The sequence below is a fragment of the Ambystoma mexicanum genome, chromosome 4p, assembly GCF_040938575.1.
Source record: "Ambystoma mexicanum isolate Mex_15411 chromosome 4p, UKY_AmexF1_1, whole genome shotgun sequence".
Taxonomy (NCBI): Eukaryota; Metazoa; Chordata; class Amphibia; order Caudata; family Ambystomatidae; genus Ambystoma; species Ambystoma mexicanum.
Window position 1 is genome coordinate 692,154,536 of NC_090927.1, and position 14,680 is coordinate 692,169,215.

At 42.4% G+C, this 14,680-nt stretch overlaps 1 protein-coding gene across 1 annotated transcript in view; it reads right to left on the reverse strand.

The window, feature by feature from the left end:
- Positions 1 to 9,392: 9,392 nt before the first annotated feature.
- The window catches only part of LOC138453423 (CD109 antigen-like), a 1,481,241-nt gene continuing 1,475,953 nt past the window's right edge, over positions 9,393 to 14,680 (reverse strand). The window contains exon 33 of the mRNA XM_069606256.1: positions 9,393 to 9,780. Within this exon, the coding sequence (XP_069462357.1) occupies positions 9,617 to 9,780 (164 nt within the window). The 3' untranslated portion in view covers positions 9,393 to 9,616. The remainder of the gene's footprint in view (positions 9,781 to 14,680) is intronic.

Here is a 14,680-nt window from a genome sequence, read left to right on the forward strand (position 1 = left end):
TTAAGTTGTCATTTGATGTGACCATTAATGACAGTCTTATCACAAAGGAATGGGATGATATAGGGGGTCATTACAAGGTGGGAGGTAAGGGATACCGGGCACCGGTAAGGAGACCGGTGCCGGTAATCCCTTACCGCCCTATTCCAAGGTCCCTTGGCGGGGACCATAAGGAACGTGTGGTCTGACCGCACGTTGCTTACGGGTTCCGCTAAGGGACCAGGGCGCTAATAACAGGCTTGCAAGTCGCGGGCCCGTTATTAGCGCCCTCCCCATTCCCATTGAGCCCTATGGGGGCTCAAATGGGAATGGGGAACGGCATGTTCAATGGGGACTTACCGGTCCCGCCATGGTCGGACTACACCGGTAAATCCCCATTGAACTACACCGGTGCCGGACCCGTTATTGGTGGCAGTCATGGTGCAAATAGCCCCATGACTACCACCAATCTCGGAATGAGGCCCTATCAATATACCGGTCACGAAAATTGAAAACCCATTAGTCACAATTTATGAACGTAATGCAAGTCAAATATTAAACATCTGTTTTGTCTATCTCCCTCAAAGCACAGTGTTATCAACTTTGATTATTGAATGCAAACGCATGTACTAGAGACTTGCTTTCTTACTTGTTCACCTGATTTTGACCCCTGTCGCACCCCTTCTGGGAGTGCGACAGTAGCTTGTGTATTATTGTCGATTGTATACGAATTGTTCGTTTTACACCTGTTCGAATTACAATTGACCTTTTCACAATTGACCGAATTGTGAAGGTCAATTGTAACATATATGTGGGGGGAAACCCCCCACAACCCCTCACCTAACGCCAAACCCCCCAAAACCCCTATATATATATATATATAAATATATATTACCAAATATATATATATATATATATATACGGTCAATTGTGAAAAGGTCAATTTGGGTAATATCTTATTGTCTACTGTTTTAGAATGTTTGAACAAGAATACTAACTTGTTCGTTGTCTGTCTGCCTCATGACAAAAACTGTTGTTGTTTATGTTCCTTGTAAATGAAGGATGTTCAGCATTATGTCAAAACTATATAAAGACATCAAAAACTATTTATAAAATGCTTTTTTTTAAACCGAGGTGTGCGTTTTTTCTGTGTCTTCCTGTACATTCCATGTGCGAAAGCTTTAAATTAGTAGTAAAGGTGGAGCTACAAAACCTTTGCTCACCCAACCCTTTCATTTGTGTTGTACAAACATTTCATACAACTACAATAACTACAATGGTGTGATCTAGCACAATGCGAGATGTAAACAAATCCGTTTGATGAAGAAAATATATATTATACCACTAACAGAAGTTCATGATGTCACAGTGCAAGTGTTCCTAACATGGGAGGAGAAACGAGGGGTTAGAAATTCCTATTGAATGACCAACCCTCATCCCCAGCCAATCAGAGATGTGGAGGTGGACTTTGCTGAGATTCATTGGAAATATAAACCAATCTGAGGGGTGAGACCACTGTTTAGAAGCAAACCCTTTGGGAAATATTTAGACCATTTATTGTTGCATGTACACAACTCTGATTAACAGGGTAGGTCCCTGCCAACTCATGCCTCAGTTTCCCGTCAGCAAATTGGCAAGGACATCTGGAGGGGAAGCATAATCCATTCTGAAAGCCATAGGGAACCAGAACAGAGTACATTTTAGTGCCTAGATGGAGGACTGAGAATGGTGACTGGATTACAAGTGGCTGGATTCTGATTAGAAACACTGGTTCCTATGAGCCTATTCCCTCAAACTCTCCCCACAAATCTTTGAACACTAGGAAAAGAGCACCTTATTGAGGCCATTTAGAGTAAGCTTTACATGGTGCAAAAATCTAATACTCCACTGTTAATCTGCAAAATATTGTATACACTGTAACACCTTCACCCACATAGAAGTTTGCTTATGCAAACACCACTAGAGTGCATTTATTAATTTTGAATGCAACCTCTCATTTACCATTGCTTAAAAATAAATATTAATTTAAATGCAAACATTCACTCATTCACGTTGCTATAAACATTTTTTAAATGCAACCATTAAATTGTTACAATTCTCAGAAATATCAAACAGCGTAAAGTGCAGTTGATTATAAGGTATCCCCTTAACTGGAAGTTATTGATGTGCATATCATTTCTGTGATTTTCTCTAAATATTTGTTTGCAGGGATTTATATATGTTCATTTGATATTGCATTGTCTAAGTATTAAAGTAAATCATTTAATACAGGTTTCTATCTTGGAAGACAGCGGCTTAACCATCTCCGCCTTAATGATAAACTTTGGTTGGAGACGGATTTCTTTAGTTGACGGATTTATGGTTATGTATGAGCCTGCGAGGAAGGGTATTAATGGTCGCCCCTATGGTGGTTTGTTTTGTGCCTGGCATGTTCTTTCTGGCTCAAACATTCAGAATATGTGCACTGGTTGCTCAGATTTGTTGGCATGTAAAATGACATGGTTTGATTCAACTATGCAAGCTCTTACAGTGCTGATTGTTCTAAATGTTTATTTTAACCCAGTAACAACTCTTAACAGAATTATTTGCAGCCATTATTAATATCTATGGTTGCTTGATTCTCCATCCAAATGTGTGTTTTATACTCTTGGGCGATTTTACCTCGTGTTTAGACCCCAGGTGGGATTTCTCGGGGTCCACTTGGTGCTTTTCTCAACCCTCAGGAGATAGAGGTATTTTATTGCATGCTTGTTTTTATGCTCTGGACTTGGTCCCCCTGAATGGTAATCTTCGAGATGATGTCCCACCTAGTTATACCTGGTCTAATGGCGTGTACAAGTCCACTTTGGATTTTGTGTTTGTGTCTTCACAGTTTTTTCTTGTTTTAAATAATGTATTTTGATATCTGAGGCTGCAAGTGATCACTCGCCCTTTGGATGTAGCTTTGGTGGCATTAGTTTCATTGATGGGCCCGATCTACTGTGGGATGCTGTACAAATTAACCCCCAGAACCTTGCAGTTATATGGAAACTAGAATATGCTTATCAGTTTAACGCCAGTATTGACCAGGATATCGTGGCGGGACTTATTGTGCCCACGCCTATTCTTAGCCCCTTGTCAATCCACACTTAACATGCTGTTTCCAGCTGCACAGCTTGTGGCGGACTCTCGATCAATGATATCTAAACACAGGTATAGTGTGGTAGTCCGTGACAAGAAGAGGGAGCTGAGAAGGGATATTAGAAAAACCCTTAAAGCTAGGACAGATGTGGTTCGTACTATAGTAAGGCTAAAACGTGTACATAGGAATTGGGCAAAGGGGCACCGTGCCTTGTTACAACATGATTCAGAGAACATGCCTATTGTTTTAGCCTCTCAACGCATGGCTAATTTCTGGAGATTCATTCAAGGGGAGGGTGTGCAACTTTCACTTCAATTTCGGGCCAGGAATGGGAGGATTTTTTAATTAATTTCTATGCTTTTGAAGGTCGTAAAAAGGAATTTTTAATTGCGAAACAGGAGCTTGTGTTGAGTTCAGAAACCTGGGACTTGGATATTGAGCTGGTTGGCATTGAGACCTCAATTAAAAGGGCTAAATCTTCAAATGCTCCTGGTACGGATGGTCTATCCAACCTGACTCTAAAATCGGACCCTTCTTTATGGGCTGAAGTGTTCTTACAACTGTATTATAATGTAGTTGGGTTTTCTAGGTGTCCTGCTACCTGGAAACAGGCTATTGTGGTAGCGCTATATATAAAAGGGAGATAGGGCAGATCAAGGGAATTATCGCACTATCTCCCTCCTGGATGCCTCGTATAAGATCTTCTCCTGCTTTTTATTGCGGGCCCTGGGAAGATGGACAATTTCGCCAAAAACCTGGATTGTAATCAATCTTGTTTTTGAAAAGGCACAAGTAAGCACTTGTTTGGTTTTCAAGCTGTTGCAAAATCAGGCGTTTCAAACTAAACAATCAATTAATATTTAATTTCTCGATATTGCCAAAGCTTTTGATTGCATTAATCATAATAAGCTATGGGGGATGCTTAGGGAGTGCGGGTGCCTTGAGGCTTTGGTTCTACTTTTGGAATTTCTCCATAAAGATTTAAAGATTAAGGTTATGTTGGATAGGAGGGGTGTGTACTCCAGGTGAATAGCTGTTAATAGAGTCATGCGACAGGGTTGTGTTTTCGGACCATTTCTTTTTAATTTGTATATTTTTGGAATTAGGGCAGCATTGGAGGGGCCAGGAGTAAATCCCCTGAGGTTGGGTACGGTTAGTACTTGGTATCCTCTCTATGCAGACGATCTTGTTCTCTTTGATTATACTGCTGTTTAATTACAAAAGTCTCTTCTAAGGGCTCAGATTTTTTTTAAGGACCTGGAGATCAGTGTCAAGAAATCCACGATTTTGATCTTCAACCGTAGATGTGTATGAGGCGATACAAATAAAATATAAGTGTTTCAGAGCGTGACCAGGCAAAGGGAGGGGAACAAGGGAGAAACAAAAACAACGATCTTACTAGGCCCAGTGACATTGAGAACACGCAAGTGCATGGAAAAGAGAAAAAGGGGGAAGTGCATCTAAGGGGGGAGAAGTGGAAAGTGCGGAACAGAGGAGAGAACAGAATAAATAATAAGTAAAATAAATAAATAAATAAAGGTGATGAACAGTGGAAGTGCAGCCAGCAAGTGGTAGATTAGTCAGATAGGGTATATCTGATAAGTGCAGGAGAAAAGTGGGAAGGGGATTGTATGGGTACAGATACAGGCCCCAGTGCAGGGGTGGCCTGGAGGCAGTGCATGAAGGTGGCAAGGTGAGCAGGTACCTGGGCCCGAAGGAGAGAGGATGGCCAGGTGCACAGTGCCGTGAGGGGAAAACAGATCAGCATGGGAGAAGAGGGGCAAAGGCAGAAGCAAAGAGAAAGGTCTTGAGGTGTTTCTGGAACCGAAGCTGGTTCTCCTCAAGTTTCAAGGTGGCCAGGAAGCTGTTCCAAAGGGAGGCCCCAGCTGAAGACCGATCTATCCCCAGCTTGTTTCTTTGAAAAACGACTGACCCTGAGGGAGTTAGAAGGATGAGGAGCGCAGGGCTCAAGAGGGGAGGTATTTACGGATGGATGGTTGAAGGTATTTTGGACCCAGGCCTAGAAAGCCTTGTTGACAATACAGAGGGTTTTAAATGTAATCCTTGCATCCACAGGGAGCCAATGAAGGGATTTCAGAGCTGGAGAGATACGATCCAAGGGCTTGAGGCCAAGAACTAGTCTTGCAGTCCTGTTCTGGATTAGTTGTAAGGGTGGAGAGTGGAGGCAGGTAGATTTAGAAAGAGGCTGTTACAGTAGTCCAACCTAGAGAGAACCAGAGCTTGGGAGACAGCTTCTGAGGGAAGGAGAGAAAAGGCAGAGTACCTATAAGGAGGTGAAGTAAGATGTTTGACTTAGAGATGTGTGCGGAGAAGGAAAGTGTGGAGTCAAAGATGACCGTGAGGTTCTTGGCCTCACAGGTAGGAGGCGGGCCAAGGGAGGCCGGCCAGAGAGTGAGGGGAAAGGGTGGAGAAGGTGTATCTCAGTCTTATTGGCATTTAGACAAAGATCGTTGGCAGCACACCAATTTTGAATGGCGGTTGGGCAGTCAGAGATGAGGGAAGGAGATGATGTGGCTGAAGGAAGCCTGAAAATGAGTTGGGTGTCATCAGCATAACACTGGAAGTTTGAGCAGAAGATGGCAAAACAGTGGGCAAGAGTTGCCAGGTATTGGTCGAAAAGCCAGGGCGATACTTACGTAGACAGATCTTATAAGGCAGATCTAACTTTGGATGGTGTATAGATGGCAAGAGGTTGCAGGTGGTGACTGAGTTTAAATATCTTGGAGTGATTATACAATCTAAATGCTCTAGGTCACCTGCATCAGACGAACTGAGACTTGGAGCAGTTGAAGCAGCAGCCCAATTGTGGGCATTTGATAAAAAATGAGGTCGCTTTTCTAGGATGCCGGCTTGCTGTATAATCAAGGTGATTGTTCCAAAATTAATATACAGCGCAGAGGTTAGGGAGACCCTGTGGAGACGATTTTTGTGTCTCCCAGATGGTACTCTCACCCCCCCCCGATAAAACACATTGTGGGCCTTATCTCACTTAAATTAAAAGTTGATTGGTGAAAAATACTTCTTTTACACTCCACTGCCATTTACTCTTTTTATTGAACTTAATTTGATGCTTAAGGAAGATTACTGCACTGTCCTTAGATCTTGGATGAGCGCAGTATTGACTATTCTGGCAGACAAGTCTATTAGTGTGGAAGATCTTGATCGTAATCCTGGTAAAGTAAGGAAGCTTTTATTTGAAGAAGACTGGATTAGAAACAGAAATAGAATCGTGGTTGGCTCTAGGTTTGGAAGCAACCGTGCTAAGCTCTATTGTTATTTAAGCATATTCGTAAGATACATAAGTCGCAAGATCACAGGAGCGTTTTGGGGTTTAGCCAGTACCCCAATTGTTGAGTCGGAAAGGAGAGTGTTCCCCTGGCTATCTTGCTTAATTGGTTCCAAGAAAGGTTCTAACACAGTGGTTATTGCGATACAATTTTCGCTTTATTTGTGCTAGTGATGGGTTCATTCTTCATACAGTTGATATGCATCTAGTACATTTGGGGCAATATTGTCCCCTGATTGTCAGCCGACACGTGTTTCGACCCGTGGGTCTTTATCAAGGCTGATCAGAATTCAAAATCATGTGAGGTGCAAAATTTGTGACATGTTTGTGACATACATGGTTAAATTGGTGCACAGTGAGTGGTGTTGGGTGAAGTGGTGTGTTGGCATGTTGCCGGGACCGTGGCCGGGATGAAAATTGGGGGGGGGTGTAGTGGTCTGGCGGGTTGGGGGAACGCTGTAATTGTCATGGCGTAATGGGTCGGGCACTCCAGTGGGGTGGCGTGCTATGGGCCGGGCTTTGTGGGAATGGTGGTGCCCGGTGGGCGGAGAGCGCCGTGAATATCGCTGTGTGTGATACACTTGTGTCGGCCGGATCCAAGCGCCGCCAGGGAATTGCACAGGGGTGCATCTTACCCGAGTGCTGCTTGAGCGGTTCCGTTGAGCTCCTGGTCGAAGTGTCTGTGAGGTGAAAACCTCTTATGGCACTGCGCATGCGAACTGAGTCACAGTTGGTGCTCATGACGCATGCGCAGGGGATCAGTGTCCCTGCGTGTGATGCGCATGTTGGTGGCAATTGAGCAGTGGTACTCCCTTGCGCAAGCGCAATGGGGATCAGGCAGGTGCATGGGTGATACCGGTAGACTGGGTCGGGCTCAGGGGTAGCCCGGGATGGGGATTTAAGCGATGGTTGGGCTAAGTAGACAAGCACCAATCGGCTTCACCAAATGTGAAACATGTTCCATGTGTAAATATGCCACCCAAACAAAATGCGCAAAATTTACAGGCTGCCCACCATTCAAAATCATGGAGCACCTCAATTGTAAAAGCAAGTATGTGATCTATGCACTAATCTGTGTATGTGACAAGATTTACATAGCGACCCATTACGCCATGACAATTACAGCGCTCCCCCAACCCGCCAGACCACTACACCCCCCACTATTTTCATCCCGGCCACATCCCGGCAACATGAACCCTAGCTAATCTCAATCAAGGCACACCGCCCCCAATACTGGGATGCATCCCCCAGACCCCAACTTGCCCCAACACGCAAGGACATCAACACGAGGTACAGACCGCCTACGAGCCCTTGTGGGGGACGTACCTCGCCCCTACCCACGGCACCCGACGCCACGCCTCACACGCAATTCTCCACTTTTCTTACAGGGCCCAACAGGAGCCACTGTCCCCACAAGACAGTCAAGCATCACGTACCAGGACCCCACAGGGGGCTGCAGACCGCATCCAATAGGTAAGAGGCATCCACCCTCCAACTCAACTTACTGTAAACCAAACAAGACTTCTTGCTAACCTTTCGTCTGCTTTCTCCTCTCTCCTCATGCTTCAAATGATTTTCCATTTGCATTTAATGTATGTGCCCAATCATTCTGCATTACTTGCCAACACACCACTTCACCCAACACCACTCACTGTGCACCAATTTAACCATGTATGTCACAAATTCTGCACCTCACATGATTTTGAATTCTGATCAGCCTTGATAAAGACCCACGGGTCGAAATGCGTGTCGGCTGACAACCAGGGGACAATATTGCCCCAAATGTACTAGATGCACATCAACTGTATGAAGAATTAACCCATCACTAGCACAAATAAAGTGAAAATTGTATCGCAATAACCACTGTGTTAGGACCTTTCTTGGAACCAATTAAGCAAGATAGCCAGGAGAACACTCTCCTTTCCTAGAAACAGAAATAGTCTATGTTCACACAAAGTGTTTGAACATTTTGTTATGGATGTTAAATTATTTAATGACCCGCAGAATTATTTAAGTATGTTTCACAATCTTTTAGAAATGTCTGGCTGCGTTTGAAATTGAACCTTTTTCCCCACTAATGATGTTTAGGGTGCACATGGAGAGTTGCCCTTGAGTGAGCGTTTGTGCTGCTGTTACAAATTAAGCGTTGAAATCTTGAAGCACCTGTTGCCTGTTCAGTTTTAATTGTACATTGTGAAGAGATTTTGAATACATATTTTATTACGCGCCCATTTTTATTTTGTGAAGATTTGTGGTTGAATGTATTAAATAATCTAAATGATAGGCTGCTAATTACTGTAATGAATTTTATGAAATTGGTTTTATCATTGTATGAAATTTCGTTGTAATTTTGGCTTAATGTATCTGTGTGTAAAGTTTAATGCGTAAACTAATTCACACAAATAAATTTAAGCAAAACATTTCATTTAAATGTTTTATAAATGTTGCAATTCTCATGAAATTAAACACGAATATAATACAAACATAATAGAGCAGGCATTTGCATATAATAAAGTAAGCTTGGATGTTTGCTTTAATAAGTGAGGTCATTTCAGTTTCATAAGCAAAATGGAAGGCAGGCTGCAGCGCATTATATTGGGTGTTCAAGGATTGCATGTATCGACAGTGTTTGAGGTGAACTTTCCGTGTATTGTAAGGTGGAATCCCATGCATTGAAAGCCATTCCCCATTTTAAATGAAGCAAAATATCCTTTAAAAAAAAAACATATTGTTGAGTGGCAATGCTATATTTCTAAGTCATTACACTCTGGTTGTTCTCCTTTGTCCAAGAATCCTATACAAACAAATGCGTGAATCTGGTTTTGCAGTGGGTTGTCAAAGTGGCCTGAAGACGTGTGGCCCAATTGATCATAAATATTCTGCCTCTTTTGTGAATAGCCTTGTGAGAGAGCGAGAACCATGCGTTTAGCTTATAAGGACATCTGTTTACCAAAATGAATACATTTTTAAAAAAAGCACACCACTTCGTCAAATTAAAATTGTGTGTTTTATTATGCGAATGCAAGAAATTACCTTAACTGTGCAGTTTCAAAACAGGTATTGCACCCAACGTGTACAGTTGTAGATTTTCTCCTGTCTCTTTTGTACAAACTATGAAAAACACTTTCTCCGCCAGGACAGGAGGGTTCCAATAAAAAAGTTGGTCCATGAAGGTAGTCCAATAAAAATAGATCTCTTGAGCAGGACCGTTCCTACAAAATGAACCTTATGCACAACAACAAGAATAAAACAAGTCCTGGTGAGTGCATCAATCTGGTAGACACACTGGCACAAAAGTCGCAGTCCTTTTTACAGAACGCACATGGCGACAGGTTCTTCATCACCTCAGAATTGTAGCTTCTCACTGCTCTTCTCCCTGTTTAAAAAAGGACCCAAACATTATTTTTTAGTACTGTAATAGAGCAAAATAAGAGGAGTTACACAGCATACAGTGATGCATTCAAAGAGTTTTTGTGGAAAGATTTTTGATGCAATTGGACTAATGTTTATTTCCAATGGCAAAGCCTCCCATTTTGAGAGGAGAAAATAAAAATGGCCATGTTCTATGTACATTCTTTGGCCACCATTAGGCTACATTTCTCCTCCTACCAATTCTAGATGTGACCGACAAGACGACCTGCTGCTTATACTTTCTTCCTTTGCTGCCATATTCATTGTCTAACTTGGAGGTCTGCCACTTGCAGTTTTCTAAATAAATTAGATTATGACACCTCACCATTGACTATGCTGGCCAGAGTAGATGACCAAATACAGATCCTACTGTTAAAATTTCAGTTATTTGCAACAACTCATTAGCCTTTGGTGTAAAATAATGGTGTTGGCAATATTCACATCCTCTCCTTCTCAGATATTCAGATTATTTCTAGGCCTATTTTCAATACACAAAGCTTCATCTATCTATCAATTGATATGATATGCATGTTTGGCTCAAAATTGATAATCTCAGTAGGAAAGCAAGGAGTCTGTGGCAAGAGCTTGCTTGAGATCAATGATTAGCGAGTTCTACGTATTGAGCTTTGCAGAGCAGACTGCTCTTTGGAGTTGATGTTACAAGCGGAAACCAGGCGGATCTGAAAACATAGCAAAACAAAAGCAAGCAAACTTCAAACCAAGCAAAAATACTGAAACATAATGTCACATATAAAATACATTTATATGCCTGTTTTAATGCCTATTTTAGCGCTGCAGGGCAATTTCTAGGTATCTGCAGGCAGAGCTCGTCACGGAAGGAGTTATTCATGTCCAACTGTCCCCTATGCTCTGCCTGCAAAAAGCACACACTTTTATGCCAGCATGATATTTTCATGCTGGTGCAAAACCAATAGATTTCTATAGCATGCACCAGCTTTTAGAAGCTGCTAAAAGCAGGCACATTTCACAGGGATGTATTCTATAACTTTGTGCACGCAATAATTGCGGGAGCATTTACACCTTTTGTACTATGAAGTGCAAGGAAAGTTTTAATGCGATTTTCGTGTTTTAACACTTTCTCACACTTCACATTACAAGCTATATAAATTACATCGAGGGGGTCTTATTGCCTGAATGTGCAAACTAATTGGTCCACTCTGTGCAATGTACACTTTTTTTTGTTGTAACAAAGGGTCCACACTATTTTGACAATATATGTAAAGTGCGTCCATTTCACATCACAAAATATATAGTATAATAATCACTAGCAGTTTTATACTTTTGGAATATTTCAATTAAAAGAAATAGAAAAATGATAACCATGTAAATGGTGAAAGGTGGCATTCAAAGAACTCAAGTATGCTGGTGTGTGTTACTAGCGGCATAGCCATGGCGCCCACACTCTTATTCCCACTTCAATCAATGTTCTGTTATATTTATAATAATGTTTCTGTGCATTACATACCATATTCGCAAAAAACCTCTAGATTCCAGCAGCAGAATAATGATATTTAATTTAAGCAATAAACCCCGAGCTTGGGGGGCATTACCGGGGAGGTATTGCCCTGGGGCCTAAGTTACAGTTAACAAAGGCCACAGGGCATTACCCAACCCGCAAAGAAAGAGAAGATTCAAACTTTGAACCCTCCCGTCCCCTGCACACTATTATGTGTTGGATAAACCAACTACTATGACCTAAAGAAAGTAATTCCTTAAGAAATTAGAATGTAAATAATGATTTTCAACCGCAGCAAGTTTTGTAAAACACATAAGTGTATATATATTTTGTTTAGAATGCAAATTAAATACAAAGACAGAAACAATCACAATATTTTTACAGAGAAGAGACAAGTTGAAGAAATGTTGACAGTAGTGTGCTTTAAAATGGCGACGCGTTTGAGGACGGACACCTCTTCTTCATAGGCCTAAACAGACTATAAACAGATATATATATTACAAAAATGAAATTTGTCAAATTTAATTGTACATTATACCATAAATCCTGAGAAGTCTATATACTGAAAAATAAATTGAGACACTGTTTCTGAAGTTTAAACACAAACAAAGTTAATATATTTTCATCAACATCGGTTTTCGTTGCATAAAGCTTGAATATCCACAGGTTTTCTGAAAAAACAATAAAGTTCATTCTTAATGCAGAAATGGCCAATTGACTGATACCCCATGGAAAGGTGCATTAAGCTTGGGTGCGAAGGGGTCCCGTGCAACCAAAGGCTCCAACTAGAATACCAACTGAGTGGTCTAAAGGAATAGATGGTCAAGATTACCTGTTTGTGTAAGATTGAAGATGTAAACACGATTTCTACCACCACAGAAAAAGAGTGGGTAGTGCATATGACAGATGCAGAGGGCTGCTTCAAAAGATGGGTGCTGGAGATCAGCCGAGTGGTGCCCAGTATGGATTAGACTACAGGAGCTAGCTCAATCTGTAAAAGATACGTTACCATTAGATTACTGAGCTCTTACATAGTATGGGAACAGTGTAAGTCATGTGCACCTTGTTGGGTTATTTATCTCATAATATTTGTTCTGTACCTTTTTAGGTCCACTATTCCCCTCCTCTTGATAGGGGTTATATTGCTATACTTGCCCTTACCATTTTACAGCTATTATTGGATGCCTCATGGCATATTCACTACGCTATTACTATGTTCTACACCACTCTTGATATTAGTGTCCTATCTACCTCTATTTTTTTACAGATTGAGCTAGCGCCTGTAGTCACATTGGATTTATGTTGGGAGGATACTAATTTACCTGAGCAGAGGGGCATTACTGGTCAGGTAATGCCCAGGTGCATAAGTTAGAACCCCGTAAGCCCAGGGGCATTACCTGATTGGTAATGCCTCCACCTGCGAGGGTTGTATTACTATTAGTACCCCAGTGCATTAAACTGGGATACCAATAGTATTTTTCTCTCAAGATGAGAAATGGGGTGATTGCTAAAAAACAAGAGGGGCCGCCATGTATTGTGGTGAAGGGAGCTACACGCAGTCCCTTCTCCCTTTCAATGGTGGCCATTGCCATGTTGAGGATGCTCCAGTGAGGGACTCTAGGAGCACCAGGTAAGTGCGGCAGGGGTGGAGGGAATCTAAACATGGGGAAAAGGAGAGTGGGGGGAAATGGGACATGGTGGAGCACAGGGTACACTTACCTTGGACCCGGTGGGGGAAGATAGCGGCCTCCAACTCCAACAAGGCTTGGAGCAGGAATTTGACCATGTGGTAAAGCCCCTGTTCTGAGCCTCCTGATTGGCTGGGAGGCTGCCACAACCCCCTTGCTGGGCACTATTAACAATTAACCACTGTGCCCCACAGATTACCACATTTACAGAGGGACTGAGTGCACATGTACAAGCCCGAAAGAGCAACAATTCCAGATTAACTTGGATGAGCATTATGTACAGAGGACATGGAAATATGCTTTATATACATCTGTTTAGAAGGTTATGTTACTGACATTTCTACCACGCATATTCACCCAAAGGGCATATTGGCGCGAGGATTCCCATATGACAGCCTGCATTAGTGAACTAAAACAAACGTTTTCAGGGCCTGCTGGAAAAGGAGGTGATTTTCCATCCATCTCAAGGCTGCAGGCAGTTCATTGCACAGTTTATCGGCCGCAAAATAAAAGGCGCAGCCTCCCACTCGGGACAGTCAATTTTGGGAATGACCAACACTGGAGTGAAGTGATCTAACCGGGATGTAACGATGGAATTTGTCCCTAAGGTATTCGGCCCAATGAAACAGGCAAAGTGACTTAAATTCAATTCTTTGAGCTTTCGGGAGCCAATGCAAGGCCCATAGCACAGGGCTAATATGGGCTCCGTACAGAGAATTAGTGGCTACACTAGCTGCCAGGTTTTGCAGTAACTGTAATCGATGAATGGTGCCCAAGGGTTGAGCCAGGTACAGAGTATTACAATAGTCTATACAACTAGTTATTAATGAAGCCACTACCAGTGGCTGCAGGCGGGGACGAAGGAAGGGGAGCACCCTCCGAAGAACTCTCAGCAGAAAGTGCCCTGTTTTACATACTGCGTTCCCCTGCGGACACATGGAAAGTGAAGATGAAGGCAGCACCCCCGGGGTTCCGACAACCGTCACAGGGACAGGAAGCTCACCAGGCATAGAAGGCCAAACTGAGGGAGTCCAAAGAAGAGATCGATCCAGATGTAGAACCAACCAGCAGGACTTCCGTCTTGTCCCCTTTCAGTTTGAGCCAGTTTGCATTCATCCACTAACCCACTGCAGAGAGACATTTGTACAGCCCGGACGATCGCCCAACGCAGTGCAATCAGGCCAGCACCTTGGTGTCATCGGTGTAGGAGTAATACCTGAACCCGTGGGTGCGGAGGTGAGGGCACATTCTGAAGATAGAAAAGGTGAAAGCAACAGTGACTGGTTACTCTCAGACAGAAAAGAGGTGAACCATGCCAAGACGGACCCGGAGATCAGGATTGGTCAAGAACTCTTAGTAATCCATTGCACCAGCTTGCTGTTGTCTCTGAGACCAGTGACAAGTTGAGAACCATCCACAGGACTTCTACAATTTGTCCAATAACTGATTTGCATTGATCAACACTCGAACTCTAGTAATAACTATGTATATGGCTAATCATAGCAATTTTTGCTAAGTTCTGGATTTGAATTAAAAAGTAATGGAATTTAACCTATTAATTTCACAGGTTTTATAGGGCTATAATAAAGAATCTGTTTGCTATTTAGACATATTCTTATTTCTGGGCGATTGAGACCTAATGTTGGGGTGGAAAAGAGTAATGCAAAAAGAAGAACTTACCACTGGTAATGTTCTTTTGA